Below are 19,565 nucleotides of genomic sequence, written 5' to 3' on the forward strand. Positions count from 1 at the left end.
TACAAGGCTTGAATGCGAATGAAGTTTCGCCTTGGGGTAACCGCTAAGCGAACCCTTCGGTAACCGCAAAGCGACCCCATACGATGGAAGTTCCAGAATCTTAAACAAAGTGTGCGTTACTTTTACAACCTGAATTTCAGAGTAAAACCCGTGGCGAGAAGGCAGAAAGCAATTTGAGTACTAAACATTAGTTCGTTACTTTTCTACAAGGCTTGAAAGCGAATGAAGGTTCGCCTTGGGGTAACCGCTAAGCGAACCCTTCGGTAACCGCAAAGCGACCCCATACGATGGATTTTCCAGAATCTTAAACAAAGTGTGCGTTACTTTTATCACTTAAATTTCGTAGTAAAACCCGTGGCGAGAAGGCAGAAAGCAATTTGAGTACTAAAAATGACTTCGTTACTTTTCTACAAGGCTTGAAAGCGAATGAAGGTTCGCCTGGGGTAACCGCTAAGCGAGCCCTTCGGTAACCGCAAAGCGACCCCATACGATGGAACTTCCAGAATCTTAAACAAAGTGTGCTTTACTTCTGTCACTTGAATTTCGTAGTAAAATACGTGGCGAGAAGGCAGAAAACATACTTCGTTACTTTTCTACAAGGCTTGAAAGCGAATGAAGTTTCGCCTGGGTTAACCGCTAAGCAGGCCCTTCGGTAACCGCAAAGCGACCCCATACGATGGAACTTGCAGAATCTTAAACAAAGTGTGCGTTACTTTTGTCACTTCAACTTCAAAGTAAAACACGTGGCAAGAAGGCAGAAAGCAATTTGAGTACTAAAAATGGCTTCGTTACTTTTCTACAAGGCTTGAAAGCGAATGAAGTTTCGCCTGGGGTAACCGCTAAGCGAACCCCTCGGTAACCTCAAAGCGACCCCATACAATGGAACTTCCAGAATCTTAAACAAAGTGTGCGTTACTTTTATCACATGAATTTCAGAGTAAAACCCGAGGCGAGAAGGCAGAAAGCAATTTGAGTACTAAAAATTTTTCGTTACTTTTCTACAAGGCTTGAAAGCGAATGAAGGTTCGCCTGGATTAACCGCTAAGCGAGCCCTTCGGTAACCGCAAAGCGACCCCATACGATGGATTTTCCAGAATCTTAAACAAAGTGTGCGTTACTTCTGTCACTTGAATTTCAGAGTAAAAGACGTGGCGAGAATGCGAAAAGGAATTGGAGTACTAAAAATGACTTCGTTACTTTTCTACAAGACTTGAAAGCGAATGAAGTTTCACCTGGGGTAAACGCTAAGCGAGCCCTTCGGTAACCGCAAAGCGACCCCATACAATGGAACTTCCAGAATCGTAAACAAAGTGTGCGTTACTTTTATCACCTGAACTTCAGAGTAAAATACGTGGCGAGAAGGCAAAAAGCAATTTGAGTACTAAAAATGACTTCGTTACTTTTCTACAAGGCTTGAAAGCCAATGAAGGTTCGCCTGGGGTAACCGCTAAGCGAACCCTTCGGTAACCGCAAAGCCACCCCATACGATGGAACTTGCAGAATCTTATACAAAGTGTGCGTTACTTTTATCACTTGAATTTTGTAGTAAATCCCGTGGCGAGCAGGCCCTCAACTACAGCTATTGTGTTCTGACTCTTGGAGAACAGTACATGATCAAAACGTGAGAAGAAAATACAATACACACGACAGGTTTTTTTTTTATTCTTTCATTTATTCCGAAAGTGACTCCTTGTCATGACAATTCAGCATAAACTAGAGAGGCAACATCTTTTCGGGAAAATGCAGAATGTTTCCCAGCGGTTTTAATGGTCCCTGGTCGACCGCTAAATTAACGCCGTATTGCGCAGAGCTGGAACAGATGCGGCTTGACCGTTAGACGAATTATGCCGTCAGTGTTTGGAGGAGGAGCGCCCTCTGGCGTCCTGAAGGTGAAGGACTGCAGTAGGGTCGATAAGAACAGGAAAAGCTCCATCCTGGCCACCAGCTCACCAAGACACACACGGCGGCCTGAAAATGAAACAGGCGCAGTAATATTAAGATCCGACATAAATGAAAAAGAATAGAAATTATGTAATAATCACTGCGGTGACATACGTGTAGCTATAACATATCTAAGCATGATAATTACCTCCTCCAAAAGGCATGAATGACTGAGGCTTGTTGATGACGTTCCCCTCCGCGTCCAGAAACCTTCCGAGGTCAAACCAGTCCGGGTCAGTCCAGTAGGCGGGGTCCATGTGGAGGGAATGCAGATTCACCATCACCTGGGCCAACCAAGGAGAAAATGAGGCCACGAACACAGTTACTCGAAAAAGAAGACTTGATCATTTGTAAGGATGGATGAATTTTAAGCAGATGGTAACTTCAACTAGACTGCAGATCACTTCAAAGTGTGTGCCTACCTGTCCACGGCTGTTCTGTAACAGTAATCTAGTTCAACTAGCTATTCCTGGATTGTTGGTCAACGCTGCATTAAAATCACATCCGTTGCATATGATTTCTTGACAGACCGTCCTGTTGGCAACCTTTTGCCAATGATATATTTCTTATAAATGGATGTACTTTCTTAAATGCGCTAATTAGGTTGATAATGATAGATATGGCTATTGTAAACTTTTGACACCTATATTTGTCCTTTTTATACACCCTTCTTAGATGCACCAAAATGCTGCATTCAGCGGAAATGTTGTTGTTATTGTCACTGTTGTGACCTATACTTCTTGTGTGCTTTGAATAAGCATTGGCAACATTTGGACGTAATGCGCATGCGCGAACTAAATATCTGAATTCCTGGGATTTGAAATGGCCGTGCTGTAAATAAAGGGATGATTTCAGCAACTGCACAGAAAGGTCGTGTAATGTTATAATAACGCGTCATACTTGAGGTCCCTTGGGAATGTCATATCACTGAAATTTGACATCCTTCGCGGTGGCGTGAGTTGCGATAGGAACAAGAGTGCGGATCCTCATGGTCTCCAGCAGGCAGGCATTCACGTAGTGCAGCTGGGAACGGTGGGACAGGGTGGGCAGACTCGCACTAACAACGGCATCAACCTCCTCATGTACCTATTAGGAAGAAACTGTATTAAGAGTATTTTCCGCTAAATATACCACATGCGCCGTTCACTAAAGCAGCGGCTTCAAATGAATAGCTCCTGTTGTGTTTGCGTGTTAAGTTTAACCAAGAAAATCAAATCTCCTCGTGTGTGAAAGCTACAAATAACAGATACAATCTTTCCGATGTCTTTCCATTACATTTGAGCTGAGTTTACTTAAAAGGGGGGAGGTTTAAGCAAACCTCCCCCCTTTTGTGTATAGGTGGAAAAAAGATGTCGGAAAGGTAGCGTTAATCATTATCTGAAGAAGAGGCATTGCTTTTACCAAATTAAGAGTATTTTTCGCTCAATCTACCACATGCGCCGTTCACTAAAGCAGCGGCTTCAAATGAATAGCTCCTGCTGTGTTTGCGTGTTAAGTTTAACAAAGAAAAGCAAATCTCCTCGTGTGTGAAAGCTACACATAACGGATACAATCTTTCCGATGTCTTTCCGTTACATTTGAGCTGACATTACATAAAAGGGGGAAGGTTTAAGCAAACCTCCCCCCTTTTGTGTATAAGTGGAAAAAAGATGTCGGAAACGTAGCGTTAATCATTATTTGAAGAAGAGGCATTGCTTTTACCAAATTAAGAGTATTTTCCACTTAATATACCACATGCGCCGTCACTGAAGCAGCGGCTTCAAAGGGATAGCTCCTGCTGTGTTTGCGTGTTAAGTTTTACCAAGAAAAGCAAATCTCCTCGTGTGTGAAAACTACATATAAAAGATACAATCTTTCCGATGTCTTTACGTTACCTTTTAGCTGAGTTTACTTAAAAGGGGGGAGGTTTAAGCAAACCTCCCCCCTTTTATGTATAGGTGGAAAAAAGATGTCGGAAAGGTAGCGTTAATCATTATTTGAAGAAGAGGCATTGCTTTTACCAAATTAAGAGTATTTTCCGCTCAATCTACCACATGCGCCCTTACTAACGCAGCGGCTTCGCCTGAAGAACTCCTTCTGTGTTGTCGTGTTTGGTTTAACCAAGAAAAGCAACATTTACTCCTGGTTAAAACTTACATATAACAGATACACTTTTTGGAATGTGTAGGTGGAAAAAAGATGTCGGAAAGGTAGCGTTAATCATTATTCTTAAAAGAGGCATTGCTAGCTTTTACCAAATTACGAGTATTTTCCGCCCAATATGTTGCAACCGACCAGCGCTGTCAGGTGCATTTTGCGGTGATTTCGTGATGTCTTACATGGAAATTTGCCCGTAGTAAGGGCGAAAAGCCTGACACGGTTTCAGCGAGGATGTCGCAGCGGAACCGTGCGATTCGCTGCATTCAGCGTCGATTTCGTGATGTCTTACACGGAACATCTGCCACCAGCATTTGCTGGCGGAGCGTACATGGAGAGCACGGCCATCACGAAACAGTGCCCATCTTCGGGAATCTCAGCGGATTTTGGACTCAGCGGACTGTGATGACGGATTGAACTATGCTGCTTGAAATGACGTCTTTCCCGGCGTATCGCACGGCACTGGACTTGTGGACTTGAATGTAGCGGAGATTGTACACCGATTGTTCCCTCGGTCGACCAAACCAAGTCCACAATGAGATTAAAAGATAGTTTAGACGACGAAGCCACAGGTATCTAGTAGGTATGATTCGAAACAAATGAGACACGCATATCCAATGCGGAAATTCACAACTTTATGTATCTATCAAACATAAAGCTTCCGTACATGGTGCGGAAAGTTAAGCCACACATAACACATAAAACCAACCTAAAGATGCGGAAAGGTTTACACTTACGCCGCCTTTACTAAAAATAAACGACACATATAGTCCAAGAAAAGATCACGGAAAGCTTTCGGATAGGTACGTTTCTGCACTTCTTCACGTACCTTTCAGGGTGTGTGAACGACACATAAACGTGGGGGAAATCGTGACGGAAATCGAGTGTAAAGGTGGTCAAAAGATCACGGAAACGTCTTAAGAAACGCACGCTTTCCGCCCGTAAAGGATATGGAAATACTGTTATTAACGACGCATTTAAGCATCTAGTAGTTGCGGAAAGGCACCGTGAAAAGTGAAGAAACTTATCTGCAAGTGCTTACGTAGGGGTAACATTAAAGGAAATCTTTACGTACACGGATAGAAGTCGTTAAGTCGCGGAAAGGGTGAAGAAACGTCGTGTTTACGTTGAGTTTAAGCTTGCTTAAATACCAGATTTCGTGCTGTGGGGAGTCGTCCTCGAAAGCCTTGTGTATTTTAATAGAAATTCCAATAAACTTGGCCAGCAATTTTTTTCCCGTCAAAATGCAGGAAATAGCGTTTCAGAGGGTCACCATTTCAAAATTTTCCGGGGGAGCATGCCCCAGGACCCTCTAGGCAGCTCGCACCTGCAGCGCTCGATGGTCCCACAAGTACTTAAAAGACCCCCCCCCCCCCCCCCAGCAAAATCCTGGCTACGGGCATGTGACTTTTATTCAAAGAAATGCACAAACGTAAAACTAGTGTGGTAGCCTAGTATAGCTTACCAAATGCATGTACACTCAAGTCTAGTCTACTAGTGTCTGAGTTCTACATTGGGAGCTATCAAATAAAAGTTACGTATACAGAAAAAAAGTAAGTTACATAATCAAACAGATATAACGTTAGATGTAAGGCTAAGAATACTCCATTCTCCAGTATTCTAATATGTGTAACGTTATCACCTGGATGTGGAAATAGAGGTAGACAGTGACGGAAAATTTGCTCGGCTCAAAACCTATGGAGTAAAGCGTTATTCGAAAGAGTAGTCGGCCCACCCAATATATAACAATTGCAATAACAAATGGGGTAATTTGGAAAAGTCCATTTGTACTAGGTCTTTGCAAGAGTCCATTTTTATGAAGGTCAAATTGGAAATTCTATATTGGATGGGGTTGATTTAGTAAGATTCCATTTAGAAATAATTAAGGAACGGGGGGATATAGAAATATATGAAATAGACCATTTTTGCCCAAGGGAGGGATAGAGAGTGGAATCTATTCTTTATCAATAAACAATTATTATCAATATGATGATGATTGCGATGATGATGATGATGATGATGATGAAGATATCAGCACTCACAGAGTTATATGTGGGAGGAATTTATTACATAGATAGCTTGAATGTATGTTTGATGTATGTTTGATGTATAGGATTTGTTTGATGTTTCTCCCTCCCAACTCAGATTAACTTCTTTCTACAAAATTAGTCTGCCACTTGCAGAAAAACAAAATGCCATTTGCACCATCTAATGCCACGTCATTCCTCCAAATAAAGGCAAATGTGGTCTTACGTCGTCAGACTAATTAAGGTATTGTTTGCTTTATGCATGCATTTTGTTACCGTTATACACTGCACTGTGCGTTCCAAATGTACGAGCAAGCAGAGCCTGTCCGGTCCCCTTTCTCGCGCCCTGACAGCGGCCAAACCAGCGGGCCGCCGTCCCAACCTCCTCCTGTCCACCAGGGTGGTTCCCATGGGCGTGTCCGCCATGACAACGGGACTGACAAGTCGCAAGAAGAGCAAGGAGCGTCTTCACAAACGTACGACGGCCACGCAACGTACACGTATACAGGTAGCTGACATGTTTGTTACTTGTTCTTTTCAGTATTTGTAGTATGGATATATGTTTGTTTTTTTAAACAAGCTGAAAGTTTTCTTTCACAAAACATATTCTTAGCAGGACAAGTGTCTTACCACAAAGCAAACTTCAATGAAAATTGGAGCACCTTAGTTCAGGTACCAGACCAGACCCTTACCTGTATGTTACCAGTATCTTAGATATTCATGATGTGAAAAAAGTAATAATTCATCATCATAATCCTCACTGCATGTCAATCAATGTTTTTGAGGCGGGCCGTCATTGTTCTCCACAGCTAGGAATAGTTGTCACATTACAAATAGCCACTTTACCCCCCCCCCCCCCCTCCACTGTTTTTCCTGTGTAGGCCACACGTACATGTAAGGTCATTATTGATGAAATTCACAATCTTAAAAATGTCCAGGAACAACGGCCCTCAATCCTGGCCTGATATCATTTTGTTGAAATCTCTTTTGACTTATCTATTTTTCATTCATTCATTCATTCATTCATTCATTCATTCATTCATTCATTCATTCATTCATTCATTCATTCATACATTCTGTTCGATATGTGGACGTTAACATCATGATAATCTCTACAGACCGCACGTATCCGACTGAAGCAAGCGGCCGCGGTGCTATCTGTAAATTCATCCGCTCCAACCGCAGCTGCATCGCCGCCGGCATTGCCGTACTGATCGCTGTGGGATTCGCCCCTCTCACGTTCATTAATAAAGAGGTAAATACATTGAAGATGATGTTATATCTTAACACAGTTTCTCTTTGTCGTTTTAATCGAGATGGTAACAAGACAGACCATGCTTTTGTTTTTATTTCCTTAACATTTTCTCAAGTTTGGTATTCTGACAAACGTTTTAGGAAATATCCCAATTGTCCACTACTGTTAACGCCTTGAAGAGTAACCAAGACGACATACGCCAACTGTCCGCCATTGCTGACGCCTTGAAGCGCAACCAAGACGACATGCGCCAACTGTCCGCCACTGTTGACGCCTTGAAGCGCGACCGAGACGACATGTCCGCTACTGTTGATGCCTTGAAGCGCGACCGAGACGACATGTCCGCCACTGTTGACGCCTTGAAGCGCGACCGAGACGACATGTCCGCCACTGCTGACGCCTTGAAATGCGACCAAGACAACATACGCCAACTGTCCACCACTGTTGACGCCTTGAAGCGCGACCGAGACGACATGTCCGCCACTGTTGACGCCTTGAAGCGCGACCGAGACGACATGTCCGCCACTGTTGACGCCTTGGAGCGTGACCGAGATGACATGTCCGCCACTACTGACGCCTTGAAACGCGACCAAGACGACATACGCCAACTGTCCGCCATTGTTGACGCCTTGAAGCGCGACCGAGACGACAGGTCCACCACTGCTGACGCCTTGAAGCGCGACCGAGATGACATGTCCGCCATGTTGGAGCAGCGTTTTGACGAGATGAGTAAGACTGTTTGTGATGTGTGCCATTTCTGCTGATGTATTGAACAATATCGTTCGTTTGCAAAAAGCAAAACATTTTTAGTATAAAACATGATATTTTGCATTAATTATCATGATATTATATATATATATATATATATATATATATATATATATATATATATATATATATATTCCGATGTTAATGTAAAACTCAGATGTTAATTTTAAAACTTGTTTTCCAGCATCTTGCCCTAATGGTTACACAACTTGGAACGGAATCTGCTACAAGGCCTTCAACGTAGAGAAGACCTTCAGCGATGCGACCGCGGCCTGTCGTGAAGACGGAGGCACCCTGGCCATGCCCCGAAACGCCGTGACCAACGACTTCTTGATCTTCTTGTACAAGTCCATGTCCGTGATTGACCATAATGGCTTCTGGTTAGGCCTGCACGATCGGCGCGAAGAGGGAAGCTTCGAATGGGTGGATGGTTCTCCACTTGGGAAGTACAGCTCCTGGGGTCCGGGACAACCAAATAACGGTCTGGGACAACCAAATAACTATGAGGGCAACGAGGATTGCGTTCTATACTCCGCATCGCTATACGACAAGGACAAATGGGCCGACAGGTCATGCGACCGGCCGTTTCGCTTCATATGCCAGGCTGTTTTAGGTACATTTTATAACCTTACCATTTCCGAATACCTTTCTTTCTAAACATAGCATGGTAAAGCTCAATATGTCATCAGCCTAAGACCATCTTAAAGGCCCCTTTACACGAGAAGCGGAATCAGCCGGAATGCCACCAGAATGACTATTCTTTGTAGATTCCTGGAAATTCGTAGCACTTGCATTCTAGAAATTCTCCCCCCGTTCCAGATATTTTGTCCATTCTTGGGGCCACCACGAATGGTTTTGTCATGTTCAAAACTTTCGAAGTGCATTTGAAGGGGAGAAGCATCGAACTGCATTCAAAGTGTGTTAATTTCTAACTATTCTAACTGCAGTAATGATCGCATTCTAATGCATGCATTCCAACATTATTCAAAACTTTCTCGACTCTTTCGACGGAGAACCGAAACGTCAAGCCAATTCGAATCCTGTCAGAATAAACAAGAAATTCTTTTTTAAAAAGCTGTGCCTTGCCGCGTATTTTATGTTATTTTGGTAAGTTAGACTAGATTCTACGCTTAAAAAATTCCGAGTTCCACATGTCGCCCCCCTCCCACCCAAGTTCCTACATACGGAAAGCTTTGGTGACTTCTCCAGGTGCCAATCCAGTCCCAAATCTTCTTTTCACACAATACAAGCTCTATCAAGGACATTCATAGTCACAAATGTCTTTAAAAGGACTAAATGTACTTACCTGGCTAAGAGCGACACCTAGCAACTTCAGTAGTAAATGCAGCAAAAATCCCCGAGTGTTTTACCTCATTATCATAATTTATGTCAGATGAATTATTGGCACATTAAACAGGTTTTGTAAAACTTTTTGACCCACAATGAATATGCATTATTTTTTATTACAAACTAAGTTCCTTCTGATGCAATTTGTGATATATATCTTTATATATAAACATGGTGAGTTAAAGCGTAGATTTATTACGCTGGACCACATACAGTAACATACGTCTAGAAGACCGTTTTAATACTCGCCTGGAATGTACCATTGTTTAAATAAGCCATGAAACTCGGCAAGGAAAGAAGGGCCTTTGGAAGGGGCTTTGGAAGGGCTGGGTTAACAGGTTGAACCATGGATCCAACCATGGAAAAAACTGAGCGTAAGGCCTTGCCGCTGGCGCGGCAAGGCAAAAATATGTGGACAAAAGAATATCTGGAATGCAGTGAGAATGTCTAGAATATCCTATAAATACCCAGGAATAGATAAAGAACAGTTAATCTGACGGTATTTCGGCTGATTCGTTCTCATGTGAAGATATAAGGTCCATTTGGAATTCCCGCCCGAATGTGGCACGAATTTTGCAAATACTTCATTCCGGCTGCTTTTGCTTGATTCCTGCTAATTCCGTTTCAGGGTGAAGGCCCTATAACGCACGTCACTCATTATCTCAACTCTGCTGTTTGTTTTCAGGTCGTCCCTAGGCGACAGACGGAACTACTAGTATCTGCACCACTGGAAAGCAGATCTCCAGACATCCACAGTAAAACTACTAGCCAGTTAAACGATAAATATGAAAATGCACCAATGGACCCATACAGCACATTGTTTACAAGTTTGTTTAGTGGTAGACTAACGCACGAGAAAGAGTGAATACGCACCAAAGCAATGATACAGTTCTGTAGAATGGTAAACACGTTCGCTATTTGAAAATGACACTACTGTAGTAGCTCCTACTGTATATGTAGATGTATACGTAAAATCAGTGTGGTAGCCTGTGTAAAGTACCTAATGCTATGTAGATATAGGTGTGTTTTTTCAGTACCTAGACATACTCTTTGGTACGGTATAATGTAGCAGTACATTTGTTCCGTTTTGTCATGTCTGTGTTGTTCACAGCACTAATACTGATGGGAATGAAAACTAAGCTAATAGAATCAAATATCGTGTGTGTATAGTGTACCTGCTTTTAATTAACGAGGGGGTGTGGCAAGTTTGCCTCCACCGTCTGGAGAAATTTCACAAAGTCATAACTTGATATCCAATAACCTGTAGACGCTAAAGGGATCTTTCTGTTTGTAGTTTGTCTCATACAACATAATAACAATAAGTTATTTTCAATAATATCTATTGCTTGTTTCTCTTCAAAAGCTATCTTAGATTTATAGAGTGATAAAAAAACTTAATTGTACGTCACCAGTGATGTTGCTAATCTTTAAATACTCTTTGAAATATATCGTTGCACGTATTATGATAATGAGCAGACAGCTCATGAATATTCATTTAAGGTCTGGCCAGATGTTGTAGTTTGTATCTTATTATACTTATATACGAGCTTTCAAAGTGACACTAATATCCATGGATATCTACTTGTTGGAAATGGAATGTACTCAATCAAAACTTCGTTGCATCTGTTAATTGTAGCAACGCCAGCTGCATATTTACAGCGTCTTCAAAATATATTCAAATCCTTTTACATATGAACTCTGAAAGAACGGAAGATCAAGATACAAGATTAATTAAAGATTAATATTTAATCTTTTATTGTGTTTTAAATCTTATAACCAAGCTCTAATGATAAATGGAATGCACTGCTGGGTTAGTGTATCTGTGTTTTATCATTAGTTCCTCTCTGCCTTCGATCACTATTATTTCTAGTAAAACAGCCTGTACAATTTGATCTGAAAATGATAATAAAGTTTATTGCAAATTCTTGCCCGTGGGCTAATTGCAGGTAACATAAAAGACTCAAAGTAAACATTAAAAAACTCAATCAACAGGCAATCACTAGAGTTCAAGTAAAATTATTAGCGCATTGAAATAAATCACTTACGCTATCTGTGCTAGACGTTCCTAAAATGGCAGATATAGTTATCATAGCTAATACGGTTGTTAGGCCCCTAGGCATGACCTGACATTATCTGAAGGCCGAGAAAAATACCCACCCCTAGCGCTCACCAATGGATGCCACAGAGATGACAGAAGAATTTTTAATCAAATTATTTGGAGGAATCGGAAACCAGCGCTGCGAAAGTCCCCCAAGCAAAGATTCCTCAACTGATATATTTAAATATTTCCTGCTTGCAATTCTTAACCAATTCATGTAGTAGCCAAGGTTCGTGTGAAATATTTTCAGATTAGCCATTGCTGATCATTCAGAGAAACTTTCTCTCATATCACGATTTCGGTGGTTCAGCCCTGCGTTCTAATACTGATGACGTCCAGTATTCAGTCAATAACTGGTTCTTACAGGCAGACTTTTTTCATTTCCGTAAGATTTCGAAGACAAACAATTCATCCTATGTAGCAATGAATATGATTATTCCGTTTGACGTCCCTTGAATTTTCATTTACATTCCCATTTGTCTGTGAATTTTCCATTGGTGAATTTTACTGGTGACGTCCAGTACTCAGACAATAACTGGTCCTTACAGGCAGACATTTTTTTTTATTTCCGTAAGATTTCCAGGAAACATTCGAAGACAAAAATTTCATCCGATGTAGCAATGAATATGATTATTCCGTTTGACGTCCCTTGAATTTTCATTTGCATTCCCATTTGTCTGTGAATTTTTCATTGGTGAATTTTACTGGTGACGTCCAGTACTCAGACAATAACTGGTCCTTACAGGCAGACATTTTTTTTTATTTCCGTAAGATTTCCAGGAAACATTCGAAGACAAAAATTTCATCCGATGTAGCAATGAATATGATTATTCCGTTTGACGTCCCTTGAATTTTCATTTGCATTCCCATTTGTCTGTGAATTTTTCATTGGTGAATTTTACTGGTGACGTCCAGTACTCAGACAATAACTGGTCCTTACAGACAGACATTTTTTTTTATTTCTGGAAGATTTCCAGGAAACATTCGAAGACAAAAATTTCATCCTATGTAGCAATGAATATGATTATTCCGTTTGACGTCCCTTGAATTTTCATTTGCATTCCCATTTGTCTTTGAATTTTCCATTAGTGAATTTTACTGGTGACTTCCGGTACTCAGACAATAACTGGTCCTTACAGGCAGACATTTTTTTTTTTTATTTCCGTAAGATTTCCAGGAATCATTCGAAGACAAAAATTTCATCCGATGTAGCAATGAATATTATCATTCGGTATGACGTTCCTTGAATTTTCATTTGCATTCCCATTTGTCTGTGAATTTTCCATTGGTGAATTTTACTGGTGACGTCCAGTACTCAGACAATAACTGGTCCTTACAGACAGACATTTTTTTTCCGTAAGTTTTCCAGGAATCATTCGAAGACAAAAATTTCATCCGATGTAGCAATGAATATGATTATTCCGTTTGACGTTCCTTGAATTTCCATTTTCATTCACATTTGTCTGTGAATTTTTCAAACTAGAATGTGTTGATTCCAACATCACGAATAGACTCTTGTGAGTTTAGATTTCGTATGACATCAAGCTACAGCATGTTTGATTTAATGTTCATCACCTTCACCAAGAAGTTAGTTAGTTGTTTGTTGATTGGTTTATGAAAAACGGAACAACTATAAGAATTAAGTCAGAGGGGCGAGTAAGAACAGAAAGAAACAAACATGCCGCCACCCGGGATCAAACCCGGGTCGGCAGATTCCAAATCGAACGTGCAAGCCGTCCGGCCAAAAGGCTTAAGCCGTTAGGCATCTTCGGTTTATCAGTCTATGAATACCACTGTTACATAACACTTTTGACCAGGGATGATTTAAAATTTGAACTGCACGTATCAGTATTATCCTTCAAATATTTGCGTCTTGGGCAGGCCATATGTGTTATTGATTATTTGACGCCGTATGAGTTAATAGGAGAGGCCCGGACAAATCCCAAAGTGTTGCCTCCTCTGTTCAAAGATCATTTCGAGGCAGAAGTGAAGTTGATCTTGATTGTAGGATTCGAACTCGCACCAAACCCGGGCCGCCGCAGACCACAAACACAACACCGCAAACCACTACTACAAAAGCTCAGAGCATTTAGGCATGGTCAGTTTGGCGGCGCTTGAACCCTACTGTTACACTACTCCCCCTTTTCTTTCCAAGATTTGTCTTCGAATCTCCGAGTTCAATATCCCTGTGTGGCACATCTAGTCTGTTTCTCAAATGGGAACCAATGTAACCGTTACAGGATGATCTTGTTTGTTTTCTTCTCTTCGTTTGAACGTGTTTGTGTCTGATAGTTTCCTTATTGGGCATGTTGTGTTGTGTTGAATGATTCGTCAGCCCTGTACAAACTGTCAACAGTAGTGCAGATCCTGTCAGAAGGAGAGAAAGTCGCAGGACAGCAGGCTGACAGCGCCGCCCCCGTACAGTACACACCGCCCGGACCCTCACGACTGGTGTCGGTACCTGTAGCTTCGTACGTGTCGTTTCCTTTCATGAAGATATAGGTGCAGACGTTCTCTACGCCTAATTCATTAGCGATGTCTTCGTCGGTAGCCATCGCCGCCATCCTTGGGGGAAGCGCTGGTGGGGCCTCCGTCTGTTGTTGGATGCTGCTGCCATTAAAACTTGTCATACTTTCGTCGGCAAATGCTTTGACTTCATGCTCGGTGGGATTGCGATCGTACGTGTCGTTTCCCTTCATGAAGATATAGGTGCAGACGTTCTCTCCGCCGAATTCATTAGCGATACCTTCGTCGGAAGCCATCGCCGCCATCTTTGGGGGAAGCGCTGGTGGGGCCTCCGCCTGTTGTTGGCTGTTGCTGCCATCCACACTTCCTTTGCTTTCGTCGGCAAATGTTTTGGCTTCATGCTTGGTGGGTTTGCGATCATGCTCAGCTGTCTCCAGATCTTCTCCCCCAAGACGACCGTCTTGCGCGTCTTCTTGTTCAGTGAGGTTCTGATCTCGCACCTCGCTCTTTTTGCCGTGGATTTCCTGACTGTTGAGGCGATCGGTTGGCTTACTGGCTAGATGATGGTCGGTGTCGTTGTCCCAGTTGTCGTACGTGTGGTTCATGGTGTCCTCCTCACCCACTGTAGTGCCTCCTTCTTGTAATTCATCGTCGTTCTCGTAGACGTGGGGCTCGTTTTCGTACAAACAGTCCTCATGTTGTTTGTCTTGTACCTCTTTAGACTCGACAGTGCTATCGTTGTCGTAGACGTGGGACTGGTTGTCGTACGAACAGTCCCCACGTTGCTTGTCTTGTACCTGTTTAGACTCGACAGAGCTATCGTGCGAACACTCTTCGTAGTCATCATTCTCGTAGTGGCTGGTGTTGGCTGCAGGGAGTGCTGCAGCCGGTACCATTGCAGCCTTTTTGTTCAGACCTACTTTGATGACAGCGCAGATGAAGGCGAATAGCAGGACGCCTAGGGCTACAGCGACTATTACAACAGCTGTGCTCACGTGGGCTTCCGGTACATTGACCTCTTCATCAACTAGCTAGATTAATAAAAAGGACATCCAAAAGTCATAACTGACTTCCCGTTTAGAATGATTATTGATAGTACGTAAGGCTAACTCTACTACATACATATTTTCTCATTTGTTCTGCAAGTAGATGTAGATTTGATTTCTCCAATAGATATTGTGTAAACAAGACTACATAAAATACAACACAATAAAACCAATTTGATGAAAAATTTACATCAACGGATAAAAGCTACCAATGCAAGTCGGTTAATCAAATCTGTTAGTCTTAAAATAATGTGTGCTAGTTTAAGCACTGTCAGAAAAAGATGTATTACGACCATTGAAAGTCATACACGAATGATTATCTTCCGGCACATATGGAGCAGATTTTCATATGGCATATACTGATTTGAATATAAATATTATGCAGGCTACCCAAGAAGATCACTAAGTGGACCAAATAAATCTGGTTACAATAGACACGATTTCCAATAATTATCTGCCAATGGAAAAATCATCTACGTTTCCACGAAAAGTGGTCACATTGGCCAGCTGATTCTTTTGTGGAGGTGGTTACTTGTTAGACTTTACCAATCGTGTGAAAGAAATTTAAAATACAAACCTTATTTGTATGATTCAGCGAAGTCGTGGTTTCATCGGCTGTATACGTAGACTGTTCTATCTTCGTAGTTGCAGGAAGGGTCGTTTTTCCCTGATCCGGTGTTGAAGAAACAGAGGCCAATGGGGCCCAGTCCGGTCGCGGTCCGCAAGTTACGGACTCGAAACACGCGATTCGCGAGGAGTTGGCCATGTGGCGAGCAAACCCCTCCCAGCCTTCGTCGTCACATTTGAAAGGGTTCTGGTCCAATTGGAGGTAGGTTCCGGTCATTCGGACAAGGTCATCGCTAGACATGACTGTCAGATGATTGTGACTTAAGTCGATGAACAGGGCGCCTCTTGGTGGGCTTTCAACTGCGATCATCGGTATGGTTAAGAGTTCGTTGTGAGAGAGGTACAACTCCGTTAGCTTCGCGAGGTCCGTAAACGCATCATATATGATAAAGTTACAGTAATTTCGTCTCAGATCCAAGATTCTTAGGTCTTCTAACCCTTGGAAACTGTAACGGTTGATGAAGCGAAGAGAATTACATGTTAAGCTCAGTATGTGAAGATGTGGCAGATGAGAGAATGCTCCCGCTTCGATGCGCTGGATCGCGCTTTTTCGGATGAAGAGACGGGGCCGTGTCAGACTCGGAAGCCTGAGAGAGCTCTGCTTCAGAGTTTTGTCGGATAAGCTGTGGAGAAGAGTATGCTCGTATTGCGAGGGAGTTTTGATGTCGCAGAGTTTCTCGAAGCGTCCATGGCGAGTGCAACTCAAGAGGGGAGTCTCTGATCTCGGCATTGTTACAGATGTGCACAGTTCTGCGCATGGGCGTCCTGCAACGCTTTCGAAAGCGAGCAAGAGAAGGAACGTTTTCACGAAGACATTACTAGTAGACACCATCTTCAGCATGATAAATGTCAATGATCTAACTCTAAATGTTTTATATACTAATTCGGTCAAATCTTCGAACAGGACGATTCTACGTGTACTAGCGAGTCGAATGAGTCATGATTCCTTCAAATGAAGCGAAAGTCCCTTGAACCAACTAAGAAAGCAATCACACCTTTGTATCACATGGTTAGTAGTGGTTCGTGTCGTGCAAAAACGATCACCATACCTTGGGTAGAACTAGCTGATACATCACTTGCCCCGTGCAGTCGTCTATCATAAGGCCTCTCGATAACAATGTTACAGCCGCAGCAATAGCTAGCTGATAAAAAACTCTTAGATGAAAAGATGAACAAATTAAACGACATGAAAGGCGACTAAACATATCTCGAGGTCAAATCAATAGAAAAAAAAACTCCATCGAACTTGGAAGGTTCCTAAAATTGCTACAGAGGACTGGAAGGACCTTGCAAAATACCTCTCCGAATGGAGATGCAAAATGACGACCAAACAACTGAAATCAGAAGAAGCTAGACCGATATTCCTACCGCAGAACAAAAGTGAACCACTGAAGTTGTTAGAAGAAACACAGCGGTTTTGACAGAACAGCGTTGGCCCACGGATGTGTGCTATGCGGTATGTAGCGATCACCTAGTACCTATATCGCAATACACTATGTAAGACTTTTCAGTCAAACGTGCTGTTGTAGCGTAGATACGAACTATACGTTGGATTTAACCATGGACCGATGGATGCCAAAAGGTGACAGCAACCTATCCAACCAAACTGGTCGGAGAAACCGAAAAGACTGTGCCGTGAAAGAATCCGAAGTTAAGACGCCTCATCAAACTGAACTGATACAAGAGTACACAGTGAGCTCCTAAATGCAATACTGTTTGTGTTGACTGTACAATTTATGGCACTGAGCTCATGAAGGAATCTTGTTACATATCATTTGATTGGCCGTAGCTGACCAATCGCAAAGACTTTGTCATAAATCACGGTTTCGCAGACAAAAATTTCATCCAATCTTGTCTGTGACTTCAATAATGTTTGTGTTGACTAAATAATTCATTCCACTGAGGGAATCTTGTTACATATCATTTGATTGGCCATAGCTGACCAATCGCAAAGACTTGGTCATAAAACATGGTTTCGCAGACAAAAAATTTAATTCAATCATGTCTGTGACTTCTATTTGACTGCTTTCCAATTTCGATGAAGTACATTCCTAACACCTTTCTTGCACAAATTCGCAGACAAAAATTTGATCCAATCGTACAGAGTAGTGGGCTGATAACTGCAACAATGTTCGTATTGACTAAAGAATTCATTCCACTGAGGGAATCTTCTAACATATCATTGGATTGGCCATAGCTGACCAATCGTAAAGACTTGGTCAGAACTCAAGGTTTCGCAGACGAATCCTATCTTGTCTATGGCTTCTGTTTTCCTGTCCTTCAATTTCGATGAAGTACATTCCTAACACCTTTCTTGCACAAATTCGCAGACAAAAATTTAATCCCATCGTACAGATTAGTGGGCTCATAGCTGCAATAATGTTTGTGTTGACTGAACAATTTATTGCACTGAGGGAATCTTGTTACATATCATTTGATTGGCCATAGCTCACCAATCGCAAAGACTTTGTCATACATCAAGGTTAAAATCTGCATTCTAAATCTGATGACGTTTACTACAAAGGAAATGCCTGTTCTTGCCAGACAGTTAATATCCCAATACCTTTATTGCACATATTCACAGACAAAAATTTCATCCAATGTTGTCTGGGACTTTAATTTGACTGTCCTCCAATTTCGATGCAGTCAAATTTCTGTACGTGAATTTTCCAATATTGTTACATATCATTCGATTGGCCATAGCTGACCAATCGAAAAGGCTTCCTAAGAATTTGTATTCTAAATCTGATCGATGATGTTCAGTATTGAGGCAATGCCTGTTCATTCCAGACAGTTACCATTCCAACATCATTCTTTCACACATTCACAGACAAAAAATCTCATCCCATCTTGTCTGTGACTTTAATTTGGCTGTCGTCCAATTTCGACGACGTACATACATTCCCAAAATATTTCTTGCACACATTCGCAGACAAAGATTTCATCCAATCTTGTCTGTGACTTTAATTTTACTGTACCCCAATTTCGATGAACTACATACACCCCAACACCTTTCTTGCACAGATTCGTAGACAGAAATTTTATCCAATCTTGTCTGTGACTTTACCCTTCAGCTGGGAGAACTTGTAGGTCCATAACACTGTCTGTACAGGGGAAAATAGACATAAACCAGCAGTCAACAATTTCAACATCATTAAGAATGTTAACATATTTCTTGCTATTCGGACCAATTTCGATGAAATACATTTCCAACACCTTTCTTGCACAAATTCGTCAGATATTGCATCAAATCGTAATTCATCAAAGCGTACACAGTCATAACAGTATCGCTCATAACTGCAATAATGTTCGTTTTGACTAAACAATTTATTTCACTGAGGGAATTTCGTTACATATCATTTGATTGGCCATAGCTGAGCATAGCTTCCGAATTCCCAACATCTTGCACAAATTCGCAGACAAAAAATTTCATCCAATCTTGTCTTTGACCCAAAATATCCGGAAACACAAACGTTAACACACACACACACACACACACACACACACACACACACACACACACAAACACAAACACAGACCTTTTATCTTTGGACTCTCCTGTCGACTTGACAGATGAGCAGGCAGACAGGCATTTGCCCAGCCCCTACCCACATACCAAATAACATCGTAGTCCATCAAGAGGTTCTCAAGTTATGATGTCCACAAATATCCGGAAACACAAACACACACACACACATGTACACACACACACAGACACACATACACACACAGACACACACACAGACACACTCAAAACTATACCTCCATTTTTCATGGAGATATTCAAAACGTGAGGAGAAAATACAATACACACGACTGTTTGTTTTTTTATTATCCTTTCATTTATTCCGAAG

General features: G+C 41.8%; 2 protein-coding genes across 2 annotated transcripts; one reads left to right on the forward strand and one right to left on the reverse strand.

Annotated features, from left to right (window-relative positions):
* Positions 1–1,789: 1,789 nt before the first annotated feature.
* On the reverse strand, positions 1,790–8,062 carry LOC118408267 (cytochrome P450 2U1-like). Its single transcript, XM_035808934.1, has 4 exons — positions 7,988–8,062; positions 2,881–3,027; positions 2,090–2,225; positions 1,790–1,968 (listed from the first exon to the last, which is right to left on the reverse strand). The coding sequence occupies exons 1-4, from the start codon at positions 8,060–8,062 to the stop codon at positions 1,790–1,792; spliced, it is 537 nt and encodes a 178-aa protein (XP_035664827.1).
* Positions 8,063–8,273: 211 nt separating this feature from the next.
* Positions 8,274–10,596, forward strand: LOC118408265 (alpha-N-acetylgalactosamine-specific lectin-like). The gene is made up of 2 exons (XM_035808931.1): positions 8,274–8,740; positions 10,160–10,596. The coding sequence occupies exons 1-2, from the start codon at positions 8,428–8,430 to the stop codon at positions 10,168–10,170; spliced, it is 324 nt and encodes a 107-aa protein (XP_035664824.1). The 5' UTR covers positions 8,274–8,427; the 3' UTR covers positions 10,171–10,596.
* The last annotated feature ends 8,969 nt before the right edge of the window (positions 10,597–19,565 follow it).

This window comes from Branchiostoma floridae, unplaced genomic scaffold (assembly GCF_000003815.2).
Source record: "Branchiostoma floridae strain S238N-H82 unplaced genomic scaffold, Bfl_VNyyK Sc7u5tJ_1564, whole genome shotgun sequence".
NCBI classification, from domain to species: Eukaryota; Metazoa; Chordata; class Leptocardii; order Amphioxiformes; family Branchiostomatidae; genus Branchiostoma; species Branchiostoma floridae.